The sequence below is a fragment of the Sapajus apella genome, unplaced genomic scaffold (assembly GCF_009761245.1).
Source record: "Sapajus apella isolate SASKATOON/1434 unplaced genomic scaffold, GSC_monkey_1.0 scaffold1, whole genome shotgun sequence".
Classification (NCBI taxonomy): Eukaryota; Metazoa; Chordata; class Mammalia; order Primates; family Cebidae; genus Sapajus; species Sapajus apella.
In genome coordinates, this window is record NW_022436941.1 from 7829048 (window position 1) to 7848370 (window position 19323).

General features: G+C 41.5%; 1 protein-coding gene across 1 annotated transcript in view; it reads left to right on the top strand.

The window, feature by feature from the left end:
• ZCCHC10 (zinc finger CCHC-type containing 10) overlaps positions 1 to 16542 on the top strand; it is a 27477-nt gene extending 10935 nt beyond the window's left edge. The window contains exons 2-4 of the mRNA XM_032253366.1: positions 8299 to 8460; positions 13684 to 13725; positions 14692 to 16542. Coding sequence (XP_032109257.1) covers positions 8299 to 8460; positions 13684 to 13725; positions 14692 to 14959 — 472 coding nt within the window. The 3' untranslated portion in view covers positions 14960 to 16542. The remainder of the gene's footprint in view (positions 1 to 8298; positions 8461 to 13683; positions 13726 to 14691) is intronic.
• The last annotated feature ends 2781 nt before the right edge of the window (positions 16543 to 19323 follow it).

Sequence of the window (19323 nt, forward strand, 5' to 3'; positions counted from 1 at the left end):
TAGGCAATTCTCCTGCCTCAGCCTCCTGAGTAGTTGGGATTACAGGCACGCACCACCATGCCCAGCTAATTTTTTGTATTTTTTAATAGAGACGGGGTTTCACCATGTTGACCAGGATGGTCTGGATCTCTTGACCTCGTGATCCACCCGCCTCGGCCTCCCAAAGTGCTGGGATTACAGGCTTGACCCACTGCGCCCGGCTCAAGTGATTCTTGTGCCTCAGTCTCCCAGGCAGCTGGGACTACAGGTATGTGCCCCGACACCCAGCTACTTTTTTGTATTTTTAGTAGAGACAGAGTTTTGCCATGTTGGCCAGGCTGGTCTCGAACTCCCGGCTTCAAGTGATTCACCCACCTACCTTCACAAAGTGTTGGGATTACAGGCATGAGCCACTGCACCTGGCTGTCTCTTTACACTTTGTATAAATTGGTACAATTTGGATTCTTTTGAGTCTATCTTCTTATATCTTATGTTAAGTGAAGCTGTAATTTATCCTTTTTTATTACCATGAATATTCCGCTGTATTCTGTACCACAAATTTCTGTTATACTTTCTTTTGTTTCTTTTTTTTTTTTTTTTTTTTTTTCTTGGTCTAAAATCTTGTTGAGCCACATCCATCTGTATATGTAACACTAACTTGGTAACGATTTCTTTCTATTAAGTCAGAACTCATTTTACCTAGTGGCTTTACTTGCAATGTATAAGCTGTATTATATAACATTCAAATAAGTAATTGAGGCTGTTGACCTGGGTAATGCAGGTAATCTCAGCACTTTGGGATGCCAAGGAGGGCAGATCACCTGAGTTCAGGAATTCGAGACCAGCCAGGCCAACATGGTAAAAACCCCGTCTCTACTAAAAATACAAAGAGTAGGCCTAGCTCAGTGGCTCATGCCTGTAATCCCAGCACTTTAGGAAGCTGAAGTGGGCAGATCACGAGGTCAGGAGCTGAAGACCAGCCTGGCTAATATAGTGAAACCCTGTGTTTTTCTCACACAAAGGATATACATATTCATCATTAAACACATAGTGAAAATAAGACTATTTCCAAGGCTACTCAGACAAGATAAAACCAACACTGAAAATGAGCTAAGGAACTGGGCAAGGTGGCTCATGCCTGTAATCCCAGCACTTTGGGATGCCAAGGCAGGCAGAACACCTGAGGTCAGGAGTTCAAGATCAGCTTGACCAACATGGGGAAACCGTGTCTCTACTAAAAATTAAAATTAAAAATTAGCAGTGCATGGTGGCACATGCCTATAATCCCAGCAATTTGTGAGGCCGAGGCAGGAGAATTGCCGAGATTGTGCCATTGCACCCCAGCCTCAGCAACAAGAGCAAAACTCCATTTCAATGAAAAAATAAAGAAAATGACATAAGAAATAATATATACAAGATAAGGTATAACCAAAATTGGGGTCATATCTGTGGATATAAATACACACATATATATAATCTGATGGTGATACACATATGGCTAATTTATCTTTTAGTTAAACCCCACATTAACTTAAAGTATACAAACAATTGTAAATTATCTAAAATTATAATACATAAGTAAAACCAACAGACACAATAAACTGATGTTAAGAAATTACACTAAATCTGTTGTACTTTAATGTTACTTCCAAATTTGAGGATGCTGCAAATAATGCTGCTGAGCACAGTGGCTCCTGCCTACAATCCCAGTGCTTTGGGAGGCTGAGGTGGGAAGATTGCTTGAGGCCAGGAGTTTGAGACTGGCCTAGGCAACATAGTGATACCCCATCTCTATGAAAACTAAAAATATTAGCCATGTGTAGTGGGGGCACCCCGTGGTCGCAGCTACTTGAGAGGCTGAGGTGGAAGGATGGCTAGAGCTCAGGAGATTGAGGTTGCATTGAGCCGTGAGTGCTCAAAATGAAAAACATCATACTATGAACATTTTTATAATTCTTCCTCTTCCCTTCTGAACAATGCAATCCAAAGGTATTGGGTCGAATAGAGCACACTAGGTGTCTATGCAGAGGGTCAGCCTGACTTTGAAATATTAGAGCTGAATGTGGGGTCAGGAGAGCACCTGCAGAGGAGCATGAACTGGCTTTCGATGTCAGCAGGTTGCAGAGGACCTCCAGTAGTGGGGAAGTCCAATGCAGTGCAGATCCCAAGTGAAGTGAAGAGGATATGGAGGAGGAGGCAGCCGTGGCACCAGTGGGCAATTGGTTCATAAGGGGAATTGACCAAATAAGTGACCTATTAAGGATAGTGAGAACCAAGTGTATTCCTGAAGAAGGAAGTACAGAAGAGAAAAATAGCCGGCCACGGTGGCTCATGCCTGTAATCCCCAGCACTTCGGGAGGCCAAGACAGGTGGGTCAGCTGAGGTCAGGTGTGCAAGACTAGCCTGGCCAACATAGTGAAACCCTGCCTCTGCTGAAAATATAAAAATTAGCCGGGTATGGTGGCAGGCACCTCTAATCCCAGCTACTTGGGAGGCTGAGGCAGGAGAATCGCTTGAACCTGGGAGGCAGAGGTTGCAGTGAGCCAAGATCGCGCAGTTGCACTCCAGCCTGGGCAACAGGAGTGAAACTCATCTCAAAAAGTGTCAAGATCATGAAAAGCAAGACATAACTGAAGAACTCTTCCCTACTGAAGGAGACTAAAGAAATGTGACAAGTGTAACTCTAGCATTGAACCAAATTTGCTATACAGGACGTTAAGACATTTGATGAAACTTAAATGTGGCCTAAAGAGTAAATAGTAGGAATGTATCAACATTAATTTCTTGGTTTTGATATATAGGAGAAGGTTCTAGTTTACAGAAAATATGCAGTAAAATATTCTGGGTTGATGAGGAATCAAGTTGGCAACCTACAAATGATTGAGGAAAACGTTATTTGAAATGGAGTTAGAACTTTTCTGTCAGGTTGTGACTGTTTGAAAATTTTAAAAGCTATAATACATAAAAGCAATATGGTAAATATTTTCTGGTATAATTGTGCATGGATTTCTATTGCATACAAGTACAATTGCTGGGCCATAGAGTAACATAGAGTAAGCATATCTTTCAACTCTAATAAATAGTTGTGTTTTGTTTTTGTTTTTATTCAAAATAGTTGTACCAATTTGTATTTTTTTTTTTTTATAATATTTTTTTTTTTTTTTTTTTTTTTTTTTTTTTTGAGACAGAGTCTCACTCTTGTTACCCAGGCTGGAGTGCAATGGCGCGATCTCGGCCTACCGCAACCTCCGTCTCCTGGGTTCGGGCAATTCTCCTGCCTCAGCCTCCTGAGTAGCTGGGATTACAGGCATGTGCCACCATGCCTAGCTAATTTTTTTTTTTTTTAGTAGATGAAGTTTCACCACATTGGCCAGGGTGTTCTCAAACTCCTGACCTCAGGTAATCCACCCGCCTCAGCCTCCCCAAGTGCTGGGATTACAGGCGTGAGCCACTGTGACTTGCCCCAGGCCCATTTTTGTACTGTCTTTTCATATTATCTTATTTTTCTGTTATCCTTTTTTTTTTTTTAATTAAAATCTTCCCTACTTGTTCTTTTACAAGGGCATTTTGGCTATTACTGGCCTTTTAAATTTCTGTACACTTTTTTTTCGAGATGGAGCCTCACTCTGTCACTCAGGCTGGAGTGCAGTGGCATGATCTTGGTTCACTGTAACTTCTGCCTCCTGGGTTCAAGCGATTCTTCTGCTACAGCCTCCCAAGTAGCTGGGGACTACAGGTGCATGCCACCACTCCCGGATTATTATTATTATTTTTTTTAGTGGAGATGGGCTTTCACTATGTTACCCAGGCTGATCTCAAACTTCTGACCTCAAGTGATCCACCTGCCATGGCTTCCAAAAGTGCTGGGATTACAGGAGTGAGCCACTGAGCCTGGCTGTGTACATATTTTAGAATGAGCTTGTTAAGTTCTACACCCCAACAAAATTGGGATTTTTATTGGAATTCCTTTGAATGTATACATGAATTTGGGGATAACTGACATTTTTATAATATTGAAACTTCCATTCTCTGAACATGGTATATCCCTTTATTTGTTTAGCTACTTATATAGGTATTTAACTTATCTCAGTAAGATTTGTTTTTTGCATAAAAGTCTTGCACATCCAGCCAGGCGCGGTGGCTCATGCCTTTAATCCCAGCACTTTGGGAGGCCGAGGAGGGCGGATCACGAAGTCAAGAGATCAAGACCATCTTGACCAACATGGTGAAACCCCATCTCTACTAAAAATATAAAAAATTTGCCAGGCGCGGTGGCTCAAGCCTGTAATCCCAGCACTTTGGGAGGCCGAGGCAGGTGGATCACGAGGTCAAGAGGTCGAGACCATCCTGGTCAACATGGTGAAACCCCGTCTCTACTAAAAATACAAAAAATTAGCTGGGCATGGTGGCACATGCCTATAATCCCAGCTACTCAGGAGGCTGAGGCAGGAGAATTGCCTGAACCCAGGAGACGGAGGTTGCGGTGAGCCGAGATCGCGCCATTGCACTCCAGCCTGGGTAACAAGAGCGAAACTCCGTCTCAAAAAAAAAAAAAAAAAAAATTAGCTGGGCATGGTGGCATTCTCCTGTAGTCCCAGTTCCTCAGGAGGCTGAGGCAAGAGGATCACTTGAACCTGGGAGGCTCAGGTTGCAGTGAGCTGAGATTGTGCTACTGCATTCCAGCCTGGTGACAGAGCAAGACTCTCTCTCAGGAATAATTAAAAAAAAAAAAAAAAAAGCCTCATATATCTTTTCTCTGTTTTCTAGGTATTTGGTAGTTTTTAGGACATTATAAATACTATCTTTTAAAATGTTCACTTTATGCAGTGACTCATTTCTGTAATCTGGGAGGCCAGAGCAGGAAGATTGCTTGAGCCCGGGAGTTCAAGGCCAGCCTGGGCAACTTAGTGAGATCCCATCTCTACAAAAATTTTCTTTTAAATTAAAATGTTAATTTTAAACAGTTTTTGTGGCTGTGTGCAGTGATTCATGCCTGTAATCCCAGCACTTTTGGAGGCCAAGGTGCAAGGATCACTTGAGCTCAGGAGTTCGAACCCAGCCTGGGCAACATAATAAGGCCTCATCTTAAAAAAAAAAAAAAACCTCATCTTTACAAACAAAAAACAAAAACTTTTTGTTATATAGAAACAATTCATTTTTATATGGTGCCTCTATAGTTTAATATAGGATTCCACAAACCATGGTCACTGAATCCTGCCTGCTACCTGTTTTTGGAGGCTCATAAGCTAAGAATGATGTTTATATATGTACATATGTGATCAATTTGATGATGGGGAGGGAGCATGAACTGTGAACCGCAGTTGGGTGAAATCTTAGACTCCAAGAGAAGAATTTCATTTTTCTCATTTGTAGCCCTCCATTATATAAAATTATACTCAAATACTGTAATTTTCATCCACAAAATAGGAAATTTGTTTTCTCTTATGTTATATGGGTATCTATATAATATCTACAGTTTTGCCTCTTGTTCTACAAAGCCTGTTACATTTACTACCTAGCTCTTTACAGAAAAATTGGCTGACTTGGGCCAGGCACAGTGGCTCACACCTGTATTCTTAGCAGTTTGGGAGGCCAAGGCAGGTAGATTGCCTGAGCCCAGGAGTTCGAGACCAGCCTGGGCAACACAGTGAAACCCCGTCTGTACTAAAATACAATTAGCTGGGCGTGACAGCATGCGCCTGTAGTCCCAGCTACTCGGAAGGCTGAGGCGGGAGAATTGCTTGAACCCGGGAGGCAGAGGTTGCAGTGAACCGAGATTGTGCCACTGCACTTCAGCCTAGGCAACAGAGCGAGACTCCATCTCAAAAAAAATTCTGTTTTGCTGACCTGAATGTAAAACCTTGCTAAACTCACTTAATTCTAAGTATTTCAAAATATTTTATTTGTAGATTCATTAGGATTTGCAGTATACTTAATGCATTATCGATAAGAAATGACAGGTTTATTTCTTCCTTTTCAATTCGTTTACTTGTTTTTCTTCCTTGGCTGTATCTCAGCCCAATTTCAGGGACTGGATTTTTCTTAGTCTTCTAGGTAACTAGAAGTTGGCTGAAGTTTGTAAAAACTTGGGTTTATTTTTAGGATATAGCCCTCATTCTTAACAGTGACACAGTTTGTCTCTCTAGCTTGTAATACATGATGCTTACCCTCCTGCGATGGCCAGAACCAGCATAAAAGTTGACTTAACTCTGGATTTCCATCTTCTTCCAAATCTTCTTTTAATTATTCTTTTTTTTATTTTTTTGAGACGAAGTATTGCTCTGTCGCCCAGGCTGGAATGTGATGGCGTGATCTCGGCTCACTGCAGCCTTTGTCTCCTAGGTTGAAGCAATTCTCCCACCTCAGCTTCCTGGTAGCTGAGATTACAGATGTGCGCCACCAAGCCTGGCTAATTTTTGTATTAGTAGAGATGGGGTTTCACCATGTTAGCCAGACTGGTCTCGAACTCCTGACCTCAAGTGATCTGCCCGCCATGGCCTCCCAAAGTGCTGGGAATGCAGGCATGAGCCACTGCACCCAGCCATCTTTGCATGGTGGCTCATGCCTGTATTCCCAGCACTTTGGGTGGCCATGGTGGGCAGATCACTTGAGGTCAGGAGTTCAAGACCAGCCTGGCCAACATGGTGAAACTCCACTTCTACAAAAAATATGAAAATTAGCCGAGTGTGGTATTGCCCACCTGTAGTCCTAGCTATTCAGAAGGCTGAGGTGGGAGAATCGCTTGAACCTGGGAGGCATAGGTTGTGGTGAGTCAAGATGGTGCCACTGTACTCCAGCCTACACAACAGAGTGAGACTCCATCTCAAAAAAAAAAAAAAGAATCTCCCTCTGTCGCCTAGGTTAAAGTGCAGTGGCATAATCATAGCTTCCTGCAGCCTCGAATTCCTGGGTTCAATTGAGCCCCCTGTCTCAGCCTCCCAGGTAGCTGGGACTAAGGTGTGTGCTACCACACATGGCTAATTTTTGTATTTTTTGTAGAGACAGGGTTTCACCATGTTGCCCAGGCTGGTCTCAAACTCCTGAGCTCAAGTTATCTGCCTGCCTTGGCCTCCCAAAGTGCTAGGATTATAGGTATGACTCACCGTGCCTGGCCCTAGCTAATTTTTTTCAATTTTGTAGATATAGATTCTTGCTATGTTGTCCTGCCTGGCTGTTCTCAAATACCTGGCCGTTCTCAAATTCCTGGCCTCAAGCAGTCCTTCCACTATGGCCTCCCAAAATGCTGGGATTACAGATGTGAGTCACTTCAGCTGGTCAGCTTGATTATTCTTTACCCCCTTGTTGATTCTCTGATTCTTAAAGAAGCTTGTTAAAAATGTTTTGACAGGCCGGGCGCGGTGGCTCACGCCTGTAATCCCAGCACTTTGGGAGGCCGAGGCGGGTGGATCACGAGGTCAAGAGATCCAGACCATCCTGGTCAACACGGTGAAACCCCGTCTCTACTAAAGCTACAAAAAAATTAGCTGGGCATGGTGGCGCGTGCCTGTAATCCCAGCTACTCAGGAGGCTGAGGCAGGAGAATTGCCTGAACCCAGGAGGCGGAGGTTGCGGTGAGCCGAGATCGCGCCATTGCACTCCAGCATGGGTAACAAGAGCAAAACTCCGCCTCAAAAAAAAAAAAAAAAAAATGTTTTGACAGTCTTTTCTAGTTCTGAGCTGGAAAGTAGCCTGAATGACCTAGTCTGTCATTAACTGGAACTTAATTGAGGAGCCATGATTTGAATTCAACTGTCTCTTAACTTCAAAATCTATGCTTTTAACCACTTATTTTATGTATTAATCCATTTTCACACTCCTGAGAAAGACATACCCAAACTGGGCAATTTAAAAAATAAAGAGGTTTTATTGGACTCACAATTCGACGTGGCTGGGGAGGCCTCACAATCATGGCAGAAGACAAGGAGGAATAAGTCATGTCTTACATGGACGGCAGCAGGCAAAGAGAGACTGTGCAGGAAACTCCTGTTTTTAAAACCATCAGATCTTGTGAGATTTATTCACTATCACAAGAACAGCATAGGAAAGTCTTGCCCCTATGATTCAGTTACCTCCGCCAGGTCCCTCCCACAACACGGGAATTCAAGATTTCAAGATGAGATTTGGGTGAGGTCACAGCAACCATATCATTATACTTATTATACTTCGTTGTATTAAATCTAACATAAAGAGTAAAATGTTTATTTTTATGAACTGGACCATAAGAGTAAACATTATTTTATCCTTTATATTTTTATAGTTTACAAGGCAAAAGTCTCAAGACAAAATTTTAAGGCTGGTATTCTATTTTTTGTTCTGTAGTGAAGCAAATAAGCAACATGTAAGATGTCAGAAATGCTTGGAATTTGGACATTGGACTTATGAATGCACAGGAAAAAGAAAATACCTACATAGGCCCTCAAGGACAGCAGAACTAAAAAAAGCTTTAAAAGAAAAAGAAAACAGATTATTATTACAACAAAGGTAGGTTTACATGTGTTATCCAAAGGAATATATTTTTAAATGTATATTTCTAGAATTTATTAAAGGACTAAATGTTTCATGGTGGTTCTCCAGATTTTAATTATATTATTACTAATGTTTAATGGATGCTTGCTATGTGCCAAACACTGTTCTAGGGTCTTTATAAGTATTAGCTTATTTAAACCTGACATCTACACTATTAAGGTAGGTAGTATTACTGTCTTTTTACATATGAAGAAATTGAAGCAAGGAGATGTTGAATGACTTACTCATTGTCACACAGCTAGTAAGAAGAAAAAAATAAGCATTAAATCACGCAGCCTGTGCCCCGGATTCATTGTCTTAATCATTTTGCTCTATTGCCTCAACTGTCAATGAAATGACAGTTGAATTAAGAGATAGATTATATGAGCTGACATAGAAAGCTTTATATATCAGGTATATAAAGAAGGTAGAGAACAGAATATATAATATGCTATGATTTATGTTTATAAAAAGAAAAATTGGCTGGGTGCAGTGGCTCACACGTGTAATCCCAACACTTTGGGAGCCTGAGTGAGGTGGATCACATAAGTCCAGGAGTTCAAGACCAGCCTGGCCAACATGGTGAAATCTCATCTCTACTAAAAATACAAAAATGAGCAGGGTGTGGTAGCGTATGCCTATAATCCCAGCTACTCAGGAGGCTGAGGCAGGAGAATCGCTTGAATCCAGGAGCTGGAGGTTTTGGTGAGCCAAGATTGTGCCACTGCACTCCAGCCTGGGCAATGGAGCAAGACTCTGTCTCAAAAAAAAAAAAAAGGAAAAGCAGCAGCATCTTCATAAGGGTTATTAGTTATATAATAGTGTCTTAAATATTTAGACTTTCAAGGCAGCAGTCTTCCAATTTGTGGACATGAAACTTCTTCAAGAGTTGTGCAGAAATAGGTAAATAACCAATTTCTAGATTATCAACATTTTTTTTTTTTTTTTCCAAGATGGAGTTTCGCTCTTGTTACCCAGGCTGGAGTGCAATGGCGCGATCTCGGCTCACTGCAACCTCCGCCTCCCGGGTTCAGGCAATTCTCCTGCCTCAGCCTCCTGAGTAGCTGGGATTACAGGCACGTGCCACCATGCCCAGCTAATTTTTTGTATTTTTTTAGTAGAGACGGGGTTTCACCATGTTGACCAGGATGGTCTCGATCTCTTGACCTCGTGATCCACCTGCCTCGGCCTCCCAAAGTGCTGGGATTACAGGCTTGAGCCACCGCGCCCGGCCGGTTTATCAACATTTATATGCAATTTTTCCTAAAACAAATCTAGATGAGAACTTCCCTATTGGTCTGCTTTTATACTTCCCCTTTTCCAACAAACCTTCTCTAATCTCACAAAAGAAAGGTATCTCTCTCACCCATCTCTAATCATACTTCAGCGTGTTGTCCTCATGTATAAAAACCTAGATGGTTTTTCAAAATAGTGGTGTTTGTAATGAAAAAGTAAATGGCCATAATAGTTTTGTTTGTTTTGAGATACGGTCTCACTAGGTCTCACTGTGTCACCCAGGCTGGAGTGCAGTCTCTGCTCACTGCAACGTCCACCTCCTGGGTTCAAGTGATCCTCCCACTTCAGCCTCCCAAGTAGCTGAGACTTCAGGTGCATACCACGATGCCTGGCTTATTTTTGTAGAGACGAGATTTTGCCACGTTACCCAGGCTGGTCTCAAACTTCTGAGCTCACGCAATCCACCTGCCTCAGCCTCCCAAAGTGCTGGGATTAGAGGTGTGAGCCACTATGCCCAGCTGGCCATGATTTTTGAGAGTAAATTATTTTTTTAAGGTTTTTCCCCCAGCAAAATTGGTGGGGGTCCTAATTGAATTGTCAATTTAAAAATATTTTTTACTGATAATATTATTATGTGACTTGTGGAATGTAACATAGAAGGAATGCAGAGAATTGAGTGATAGTCAAGTAAGAAGTCTTTCCATTCCCATGATTCTATTTAGATTAAGGTTTCTCCAGGTTAAATCTGTAAAACTTAAAAATAATTTAATTCCCAAAGAGCCATCTCTATTGAAAAAATAAAATTTAAAAATAGGAATTTAGCCAGGCGTGGTAGCTCATGCCTGTAATCCTAGTGTTCTAGGAGGCTAAGGCGGATGGATCACGAGGTCAGGAGTTCAAGACCAGCCTGGCTAATATGGTGAAACCCTGTCTCTATGAATAATACAAAAAAAAATCAGCTAGGCATGATGGCACATGTCTGTAGTCCTAGCTACTCGAGAGGCTGAGGCAGAAGGATTGCTTGAACCCAGGAACAGACGTTGCAGTGAGCCGAGATTGTGCCACTGCACTCCAGCCTGGGTGACAGAGTGAGACTCTGTCTCAAAAAAAAAAAAAAAAAGAATTTAATTGATGTCAAACCTTGTCACATTCTACTATGAAGAGTTTTTATTTATGGATATATAAACTAGAAAAAAATCTGTCATTAGGAAATGCATTTCTGGACCAGGCACAGTAGCTCATGCCTGTAATCCCAGTACTTTGAGAGGCTGAAGTGGGTAGATCACTTGATGTCAGGAATTCGAGACCAGCCTTTCCAACATGGCAAAACCCCATCCCTACTAAACATACAGAAATTAGCTGGGCACGGTGGTGTGCACCTTGTAATTCCAGCTACTTGGGAGGCTGAGGCAGGAGGATCGCTTGAACCCGGGAGGCAGAAGTTGCAGTGAGCTGAGATAACACCACTGCACTTCAGCCTGGGTGATAGAGCGAGACTCTTATACACACACACACACACACACACACACACACAGATATACGTTACCAATAATGTAACAGTTATTAAAATTTATAATATTGTCCAGCTGTGGTGGCTCACACCTGTAATTCCAGCACTTTGGGAGGCCAAGACAGGAGGATCACTTGAGGCCAGGAGTCTAAGACCAGCCTAAGCAACACAGCAATATTCTGTTCCTTAAAAAAAAAAAAGTTAGCTGGATGTGGCGGGATCACGTCTGTGATCCCAGCTAATTGGGATACTGACTTGGAGGATTGCTTCAACCCAGGAGGTCAAGGTTAGAGTGAGCTGTAATTGCACCACTGTACTCCAGCCTGGGTGACAGAATGAGACCCTGTCTCAAAAGAAGAATTTTTAAACTTTTTCTTTTTTGGGGGATGGAGTCTCACTCTGTTGCCCAGGCTGGAGTGCAGTGGCATGATCTCGGCTCACTGCAACCTCTGCCTCCTAGGTTCAAGCCATTCTCCTGCCTCAGCCTCTCAAGTAGCTGGGACTACAGGTGTGTAGCACCAAGCCCAGCTAATTTTTTGTATTTTTAGTAGAGATGGGGTTTCACCATTGTTAGCCAGGATGGTCTCAATCTCCTGACGTTGTGATCTGCTCGCCTCAGCCTTCCAAAGTGCTGGGATTACTGTATAGGCGTGAGGCAACACACCAGAAGTATACTTCCCTCTCTTGTTTTTTTTTTTTTTGTCCCACACGTAAAGATCCCCCTCTTATTTTACTCCCAAACTGACAATTCAGTAAGTAATTCCATTGTGTAAAAAACTTCACATAAATACACATTTATGTTTGGAGACTCAGGCAATAAGGACAGAAACATTATCTAGGAAATATAGAGAGGGCCAGAATATAAAAACGTTGGCCATGTGTGGTGGCTCACACCTGTAATCCCACACTTTGGGAGGCTGATCAGCTTGCTGGAGCTCAGGAGTTCCGGATCAGCCTGGGCAACATGGTAAAACCCCGTCTGTACAAAAAATGCAAAAATTAGCTAGGGGTGGTGGTAAACACTTGTAGTCCCAGCTACTCAGGAGGCTGAGGTGGGAGGATTGCTTGAACCTGGGAGGCAGAGGTTGCAGTGAGCCAAGATCGTGCCACTGCACTCCAACCTGGGTAACAGTGATACCCTGTCTCAAAAAGAAAAAAAAAAAGTTAAATTTACAGGACTGTGGTGATATAATTAATTCTGGGGGGTTTTGTTATTGTTGTTTTGAGACAGGGTCTTGCTCTGTCTCAAGCTGGAGTGCAGTGGCACAATCTCGGCTCACTGCAACCTCTACCTCCCAGGTTCAATCAATTCTTCCACCTCAGTCTCCCAAGTAGCTGGGATTACAGGTATGTGCCACCACGCCTGGCTAAATTTTGTATTTTTTTAGGAGAGACCAGGTTTCACCATGGCCAGGCTGGTCTCAAACTCCTGACCTCAAGTGATCTGCACGCCTCAGCCTCCCAAAGTGCTGGGATTACGAGTGTGAGCTACCGCACCTGGCCTAATGCTTAATTTAAAAACCTGATTTAGCACGCATGTTGTTTGGCAGAATAGCAGCAGCAAGCCGTTTGTTCCTTTCATTCAGATTTACCAGACTTTGTTCTTTGTAAATAATGTGAGTGAGGCCAGGTGCAGTGGCTAATGCCTGTAATCCCAGCACTTTGGGAGGCCAAGGGGGGCAGATCACCTGAGGTCAGAGTTCAAGACCAGCCTGGCCAACATGGTGAAACCCTGTCTCTACTAAAAAATGCAAAAATTAGCTGTGCATAGTGATGGGCATCTGTAATCCCAGTTATTCGGGAGGCTGAGGCAGGAGTATTGCTTGAACCCAGGAGACAGAGGTTGCAATGAGCCAAGATCTCACCACTACACTCAAGCCTGGGCAACAGAGTGAGACTTCGTCTCAAAAAAAAATAAGAATAATGTGAATGAACGTAGTCTTGAAGTATTAAATTTCTGGTCTTTAAGGAGTAAATAACTCAACAGTCGGGGGGGCTTGTGGAAAAATAAATAGGTTTTTTTAAATTAAAGAGCTGCTTTTGAAAAATTATGAAATGGCTATTTATATGATTCTGTGAACTCAAACTACAAATTATAGCTATTGTGCTATTTGCTTTGTTCTGTTATTCAGTAAGCAGTGATGTAGCTATGTCAACTTAAGTTCCTGACTAAAACAATTTAATTATCTTAACTACTAACATACCTGACTTTTATACAGGTGGTAAGATACATCTGTCTTAGATGCTGGTTAAGTTGACTGCATGTACCATATACAGCCTACAATAGCATACCTTCCACTTGCTTATAACAAGAACTACTGTACTCTACATGTTACAAAAATACAGAATGTTTCTCCAGTGTAAAATGGTTTTGGGGATAGCAGAAGGGTTTGTCTGAGCTGTATATAATCACCCTATTAACAGGAATTTTTTTCCCCTCTCATGTTTATCAGCATTGGAGAAACCACTGTAGAAAGAAAGACCAAGAAAAAAAGGTATGTGTGGTTTTGGGAGTATTTTACAGATAATACGTAATACTAATTGGAGGGATGGGAAAGGTGATTTTAAAATAGCTATAAGATTTGGATCTGAAGTCTCTTATTGCAATTCATAATTAAATAATCCTATTTTCTGATAACTTCCTTTTTTTAACCTGTCTGGACTGTATTGCTTCCATTTCTCCTTTTACTCAACTTTCTAGAGTCCTTATACCTGGAAACAATAAGTAATTGTCTTCCTTTGGCTTAAAATAGGAAATGTTAATAGACTAATAGGAAATTGTTGGCCAGCCATATCTGGTCCAAAGTAGTTAAAATAAAGATGATGAAATAGTAACAAGCTATATGAGGTTTAAATAGACCCAGTTGTTACATTGCAGCTTTATTCTAACATTATCACCTCTGAAATATAATATGGTAGATATTCTTATCTTGAATTCCAACCAAGAGAATTAAGTTGCTGAAGCAACAATATCTTACAAAGAGAGGAGTGTGGTTTACAACAGTTAGGCAATCCCCAAAACATCAAACCAAAGGATAACATGCTAGCAAAGCTTCAGTATATACATATATATATAATTGGAATCATGTAAAATTGCCTTTGGCCAGGCATGATGGCTCATGCCTGGAATCCCAGCACTTTGGGAGGCCAAGGCAAGTGGGTCACTCAGTCAGGAGTTCAAGACTAGCCTGGCCAACATGGTGCAACCCCGTCTCTACTAAAAATACAAAAATTAGCTGGGCATAGATACACGCGTGTGTTATCCCAGGTACTTGGGAGGCTGAGGCAGAATTGCTTGAAACTGGGAGGCGGAGGTTGCAGTGAGCCAAGATTGCGCCACTGCACTCCAGCCTGGGCAACAGAGCAAGACTCCGTCTCAAAAAGAAAATAAAAAAGAAATTGCTTTTAACATTCTATTACATGTCACCTTCCCATATATTTAACTGTGTATTGTCTAATAGGTCTAAGAGTGTGACCAGTTCAAGTAGCAGTAGCAGTGACAGTTCAGCCAGTGATTCTTCATCAGAAAGTGAAGAAACATCTACCTCATCCTCCTCAGAGGACAGTGACACTGACGAAAGCTCCTCTAGTTCCTCATCCTCAGCCTCCTCCACAACCTCTTCCTCCTCCTCTGATTCAGACTCAGATTCCAGCTCTTCTAGTAGCAGCAGCACCAGCACAGACAGCAGCTCTGAGGATGAACCACCAAAGAAGAAGAAAAAGAAATAGTTGTTCCATCCATATTGGACTGATGGACTGAAAACATTAATGTGATTCTCGAAAGGGAATTTAGAATATGTTAAGGCCAAATAGGTTAACTGATGAACATTTTTAGAATTCAAAAGTTTCTAAATGTTTTACATTGCAAGAGCATAGAGTATTAATAATGAATTATATATAGAGAGAGACTTTTTTATTTGAAGGGTGAATCTTGTTTTTCTTTTTTATCTTTAAAATATATCTCTAGAACTTAATCAAAGCTGAAATCTCCAAATCTGTTTGTGTGATGAAACTGTCTTTTCTTTTTGTGAAATAAATGCCATACTTTGTTATATATGTTAGTGGTATATGCCAGACAGGGTGGTGCATCAGAATATTTGGCAGTGAATTTCTAATGCTTTTGGCTATGTGTTACGTAAGATTTAATATGTTGTTACTGTAAGCTTAGGAGTTTTCTTATTGTTAATAAATGTGCTCTATTTTTACATTTATGTTCAGAAAGTTATTCTGATGTTTTGTCCTAAGTGGTATGTTCAAGGAGCCTATTAATATAGTTTCTGAATGCTACAGTTTTCAAGTTGCTGTGTTACCTCATTCATTTTCTTCTGGTTCCTTAAGTTTTTCAAGTTATCCTTTTCTGAGGAAAATTATTCTAGAGGAACCTAAAAAGGGATAAAAAATCTGAAACTACTTAGGAGTCTAATCTCGGTGCCTTCTGATAAAGTCAGTGTATCAGAAAAGAAAGCAGCCATGTAAGAGGCTAACTTTAAGTAGAAGTGCTAGAAATATCTTTATGTATTACATGCAATAAAAGGTACCATTCAAAGCGGGGGAAAGGTAGGAGGAAGAGGTAATTTTTACTGCAAATTAGGGCAGCCTCGGTCACCTTTTATTAAAAGCTTTTTTAAGCTTTCATAAAGATTGCCTTTTGTTATTTTTGCAATTATGGTATTATAGTTTATATGCTAACTAGTCATGTAACAGTCTACTGCATAAATATGAATGACTAGGATTAATCTGGTGTGTTTACATAGGATATACATAGTGGAAATCTAGCATAAAAGGTTAAAAAGGAAATACTGCACAATATTTCTTAAAAGTAAAATGCTGTTATTGTGGCGAGACACTTTGGTTTAACATCACAGTATTCTGTGATGTCTTTTTAACTTTTTGGAAAGAGGTATCATTTGTAGAAAAATTTTGATTTGGGTTAAATATAGGTTTTTAAAATTATAAATGTCTATTTTTATGAAAAAGCAGTAGAAAATTACTTTTGAAGAAAATGAGCTATTTAAATATTAAAATATATGTATGTTGTGAGTTTAGGGAACCTGTAATTACTTGTCAGTTTTACAAAACCATCTGTGTTCAGTGGTTGTAAATAAATTCTCAAAACATGATTTCAAAAGCTGCCTACAGAATATTATCACTTGACAGATAAAGTTAATAAATTACCAATCAGGCACATTTGATAATGTTTGTCTCTGTAAAGGTAATGTTAGCAGTTAAAGAACATGGATGAGAAAAGAATGTGTTACATAGGTTGCATCACTTGCAGTTAAATAAAACTCACAATTTGTGCTCACAAGCTTAAGCTTCTGTTACCTCTTTACTGTTTTAGTTAATCCCAATTCTTATTCCATTTGAGCTGTAAGGGCATTTGAACAAATTCTAATTTTAAAGTTTTACTATTACGGCTGTTAAAAGTATGACTGGGCCAGATGCGGTGGCTCACGCCTGTAATCCCAGCATCGGGAGGCCGAGGCAGGTGGATCATGAGGTCAGGAGTTCAAGACCAGCCTGGCCAAGGTGGTGAAACTCCATCTCTACTAAAAAAAAAAAAAAAATAGCCAGGCACAGTGGTGGGCGCCTGTAATCCCAGTTACTCAGTAGGCCGAGGCAGGAGAATCGCTTGAACCCCAGAGGCAGAGGTTGCAGTGAGCCAGGATTGCACCACTGGGCTCTAGCCTGGGCAAAAGAGCAAGACTGCTCAAAAAAAAAAAAAAAAGTATGACTAGAGAGGTACAGAGAGCAGGAGCTCAATTCTTCTAGCCACACATTTCATTCAAAAAGACAGAATCAGGCTGGTCACAGTGGCTCATGCCTGTAATCCCAACACTTTGGGAGGCACAGATGGGAGAATCACTTGAGTCCAGGAGTGTGAGACCAGCCTGGGCAACATAGTAAGACTTCTTCTCTACAAAAAATTGAAAAATTTGTTGGGCATGGTGGTGTGCCCCTATAGTCTCAGCTACTCAGGAAGCTGTGGCAAGAGAATCACTTGAGCTGAGGAGGTTGAGGCTACAGTGAACTATGATTGTGCCACTGTAGTCCAGCCTGGGTGACAGAAAAAAACAAAAAACAGAATCAATGGCAAAGTGGATACTAACTTCGAAAAGTTTTGTTTTTAGTCCTGCCTAAAATCAGGACTCTGGGAGTTGAGTCGAGTCCCTGGCAAATACAGTGAGTATATTACTCAACCACAATTATAGTGAGTATATTACTTAACTACAGTCATATCAAAAGGAGTCATTAGATGATAGGTTTTCATTCCACACACATGTTGTTATTAATAGACTATACAATATACAGATTTTACCCTAGAATGAACATACAGCATTAGCCATAAGTTAACACTGGAAGTGGAAAAAATGCAGAGAGTCATATGTATTCTTTTTAAATTTTGAACTGTAGATTTACAGAAAAGTTGCAAAAATAATACAATTCCCTTATAAACCTCATCTAGCTTCCCACAGTGTTAACATCTTACGTAACCATGGCACAATTGCCAGAATGAAGAAATTAACATCTAGTGAAACACTATTTTTTTGGGGGGCCTTCACTCTTGTTGCCCAGGCTGGAGTGCAATGGCATGATCCTGGCTCACCACAACCTCTGTCTCCTGGGTTCAAGCGATTCTGCCTCAGCCTCCCAAGTAGCTGGGATTACAGGCATGCACCACCACGCCCAGCTAATTTTATATTTTTAAGAGAGACAAGATTTCACCACACTGGTCAGGCTGGTCTTGAACTCCCAACCTCAGGTGATCCACCCGCCTCAGCCTCCCAAAATGCTGGGATTACAGGCGTGAGCCACCACGCCCAGCCAAAATAGTACTTTTTAAGGACATCCTGTTATAGCACAGTAAAATAGTATTAAACTGGAAACCTTATTCATATTTTGCTCATCTTCCCACTAATATCCTTTTTCTGTTCCAGAATGCTACCCAGAAAATACATTTAGTTACTTCTACCTTTACTACAGTCTCCATACTTCAGTGTTAACTTGTTTTTCATGGCCTTGACACTTTTGAAAAATTATTTTGTCTAACACCCCTCAATTTGGGTTTGACTGCGCGCAGTGGCTCGCACTTCTAATCCCAGCACTTTTGGGAGACCAAGTGGGTGGATCATTTGAGGTTAAGAGTTCAAGACCAGCCTGACTGACATGCTGAAACCCCATCTCTACTAAAAATAACAAAAAAATTCCCAGCACTTTGGGAGGCCGAGGCGGGTGGATCACGAGGTCAAGAGATCGAGACCATCCTGGTCAACACGGTGAAACCCCGTCTCTACTAAAAATACAAAAAATTAGCTGGGCATGGTGGCGCGTGCCTGTAATCCCAGCTACTCAGGAGGCTGAGGCAGGAGAATTGCCTGAACCCAGGAGGCGGAGGTTGCGGTGAGCCGAGATCGCGCCATTGCACTCCAGCCTGGGTAACAAGAGCGAAACTCCGTCTCAAAAAATAAAAAAAAAATAAAAATAACAAAAAAATTATTGAGGCATGGTGGCACATGCCCGTAGTCCCAGCTACTCAGGAAGCTGAGGGAGGAAAATTGCTTGAACCTGGGAGGCAGAGGTTGCAGTGAGCCAAGATCTTGCCATTGGACTCCAGCACGGGTGACAGAGCGAAACTGTCAAAAAAAAATTGGTTTTGTCTGATGTTTTCTTGTGATTGAGGTTATGCTTTTTGGAAGAATACCACCGAAATAAAGTGTCCTCAGTCAATCATATGAGATTCATAATGTTCATATGTCTTCTTTATTACTGGCGATGTTGACCTTGATCACTTGATTAAGGTGGTTCCAGGCTGGGTGCGGTGGCTCATGCCTGTTATCCCAGCACTTTGGGAGGCCAAAGCGTGCAGATTGCTTGAGCTCAGGAATTCAAGACTGGGCAACATGGCAAAACCCCATTTCTACAAAAAAAACACAAAAATTATGCCTGGTACAGTGGCTCATGCCTGTAATCCCAGCACTTTGAGAGGCTGATGTGGGTGGATCACCTGAGGTCAGGAGTTTGAAACCAGCCTGGGCAACATGGTGAAACCCCACCTCTACTAAAAATACAAAAATTAGGCTGGACGCAGTGCT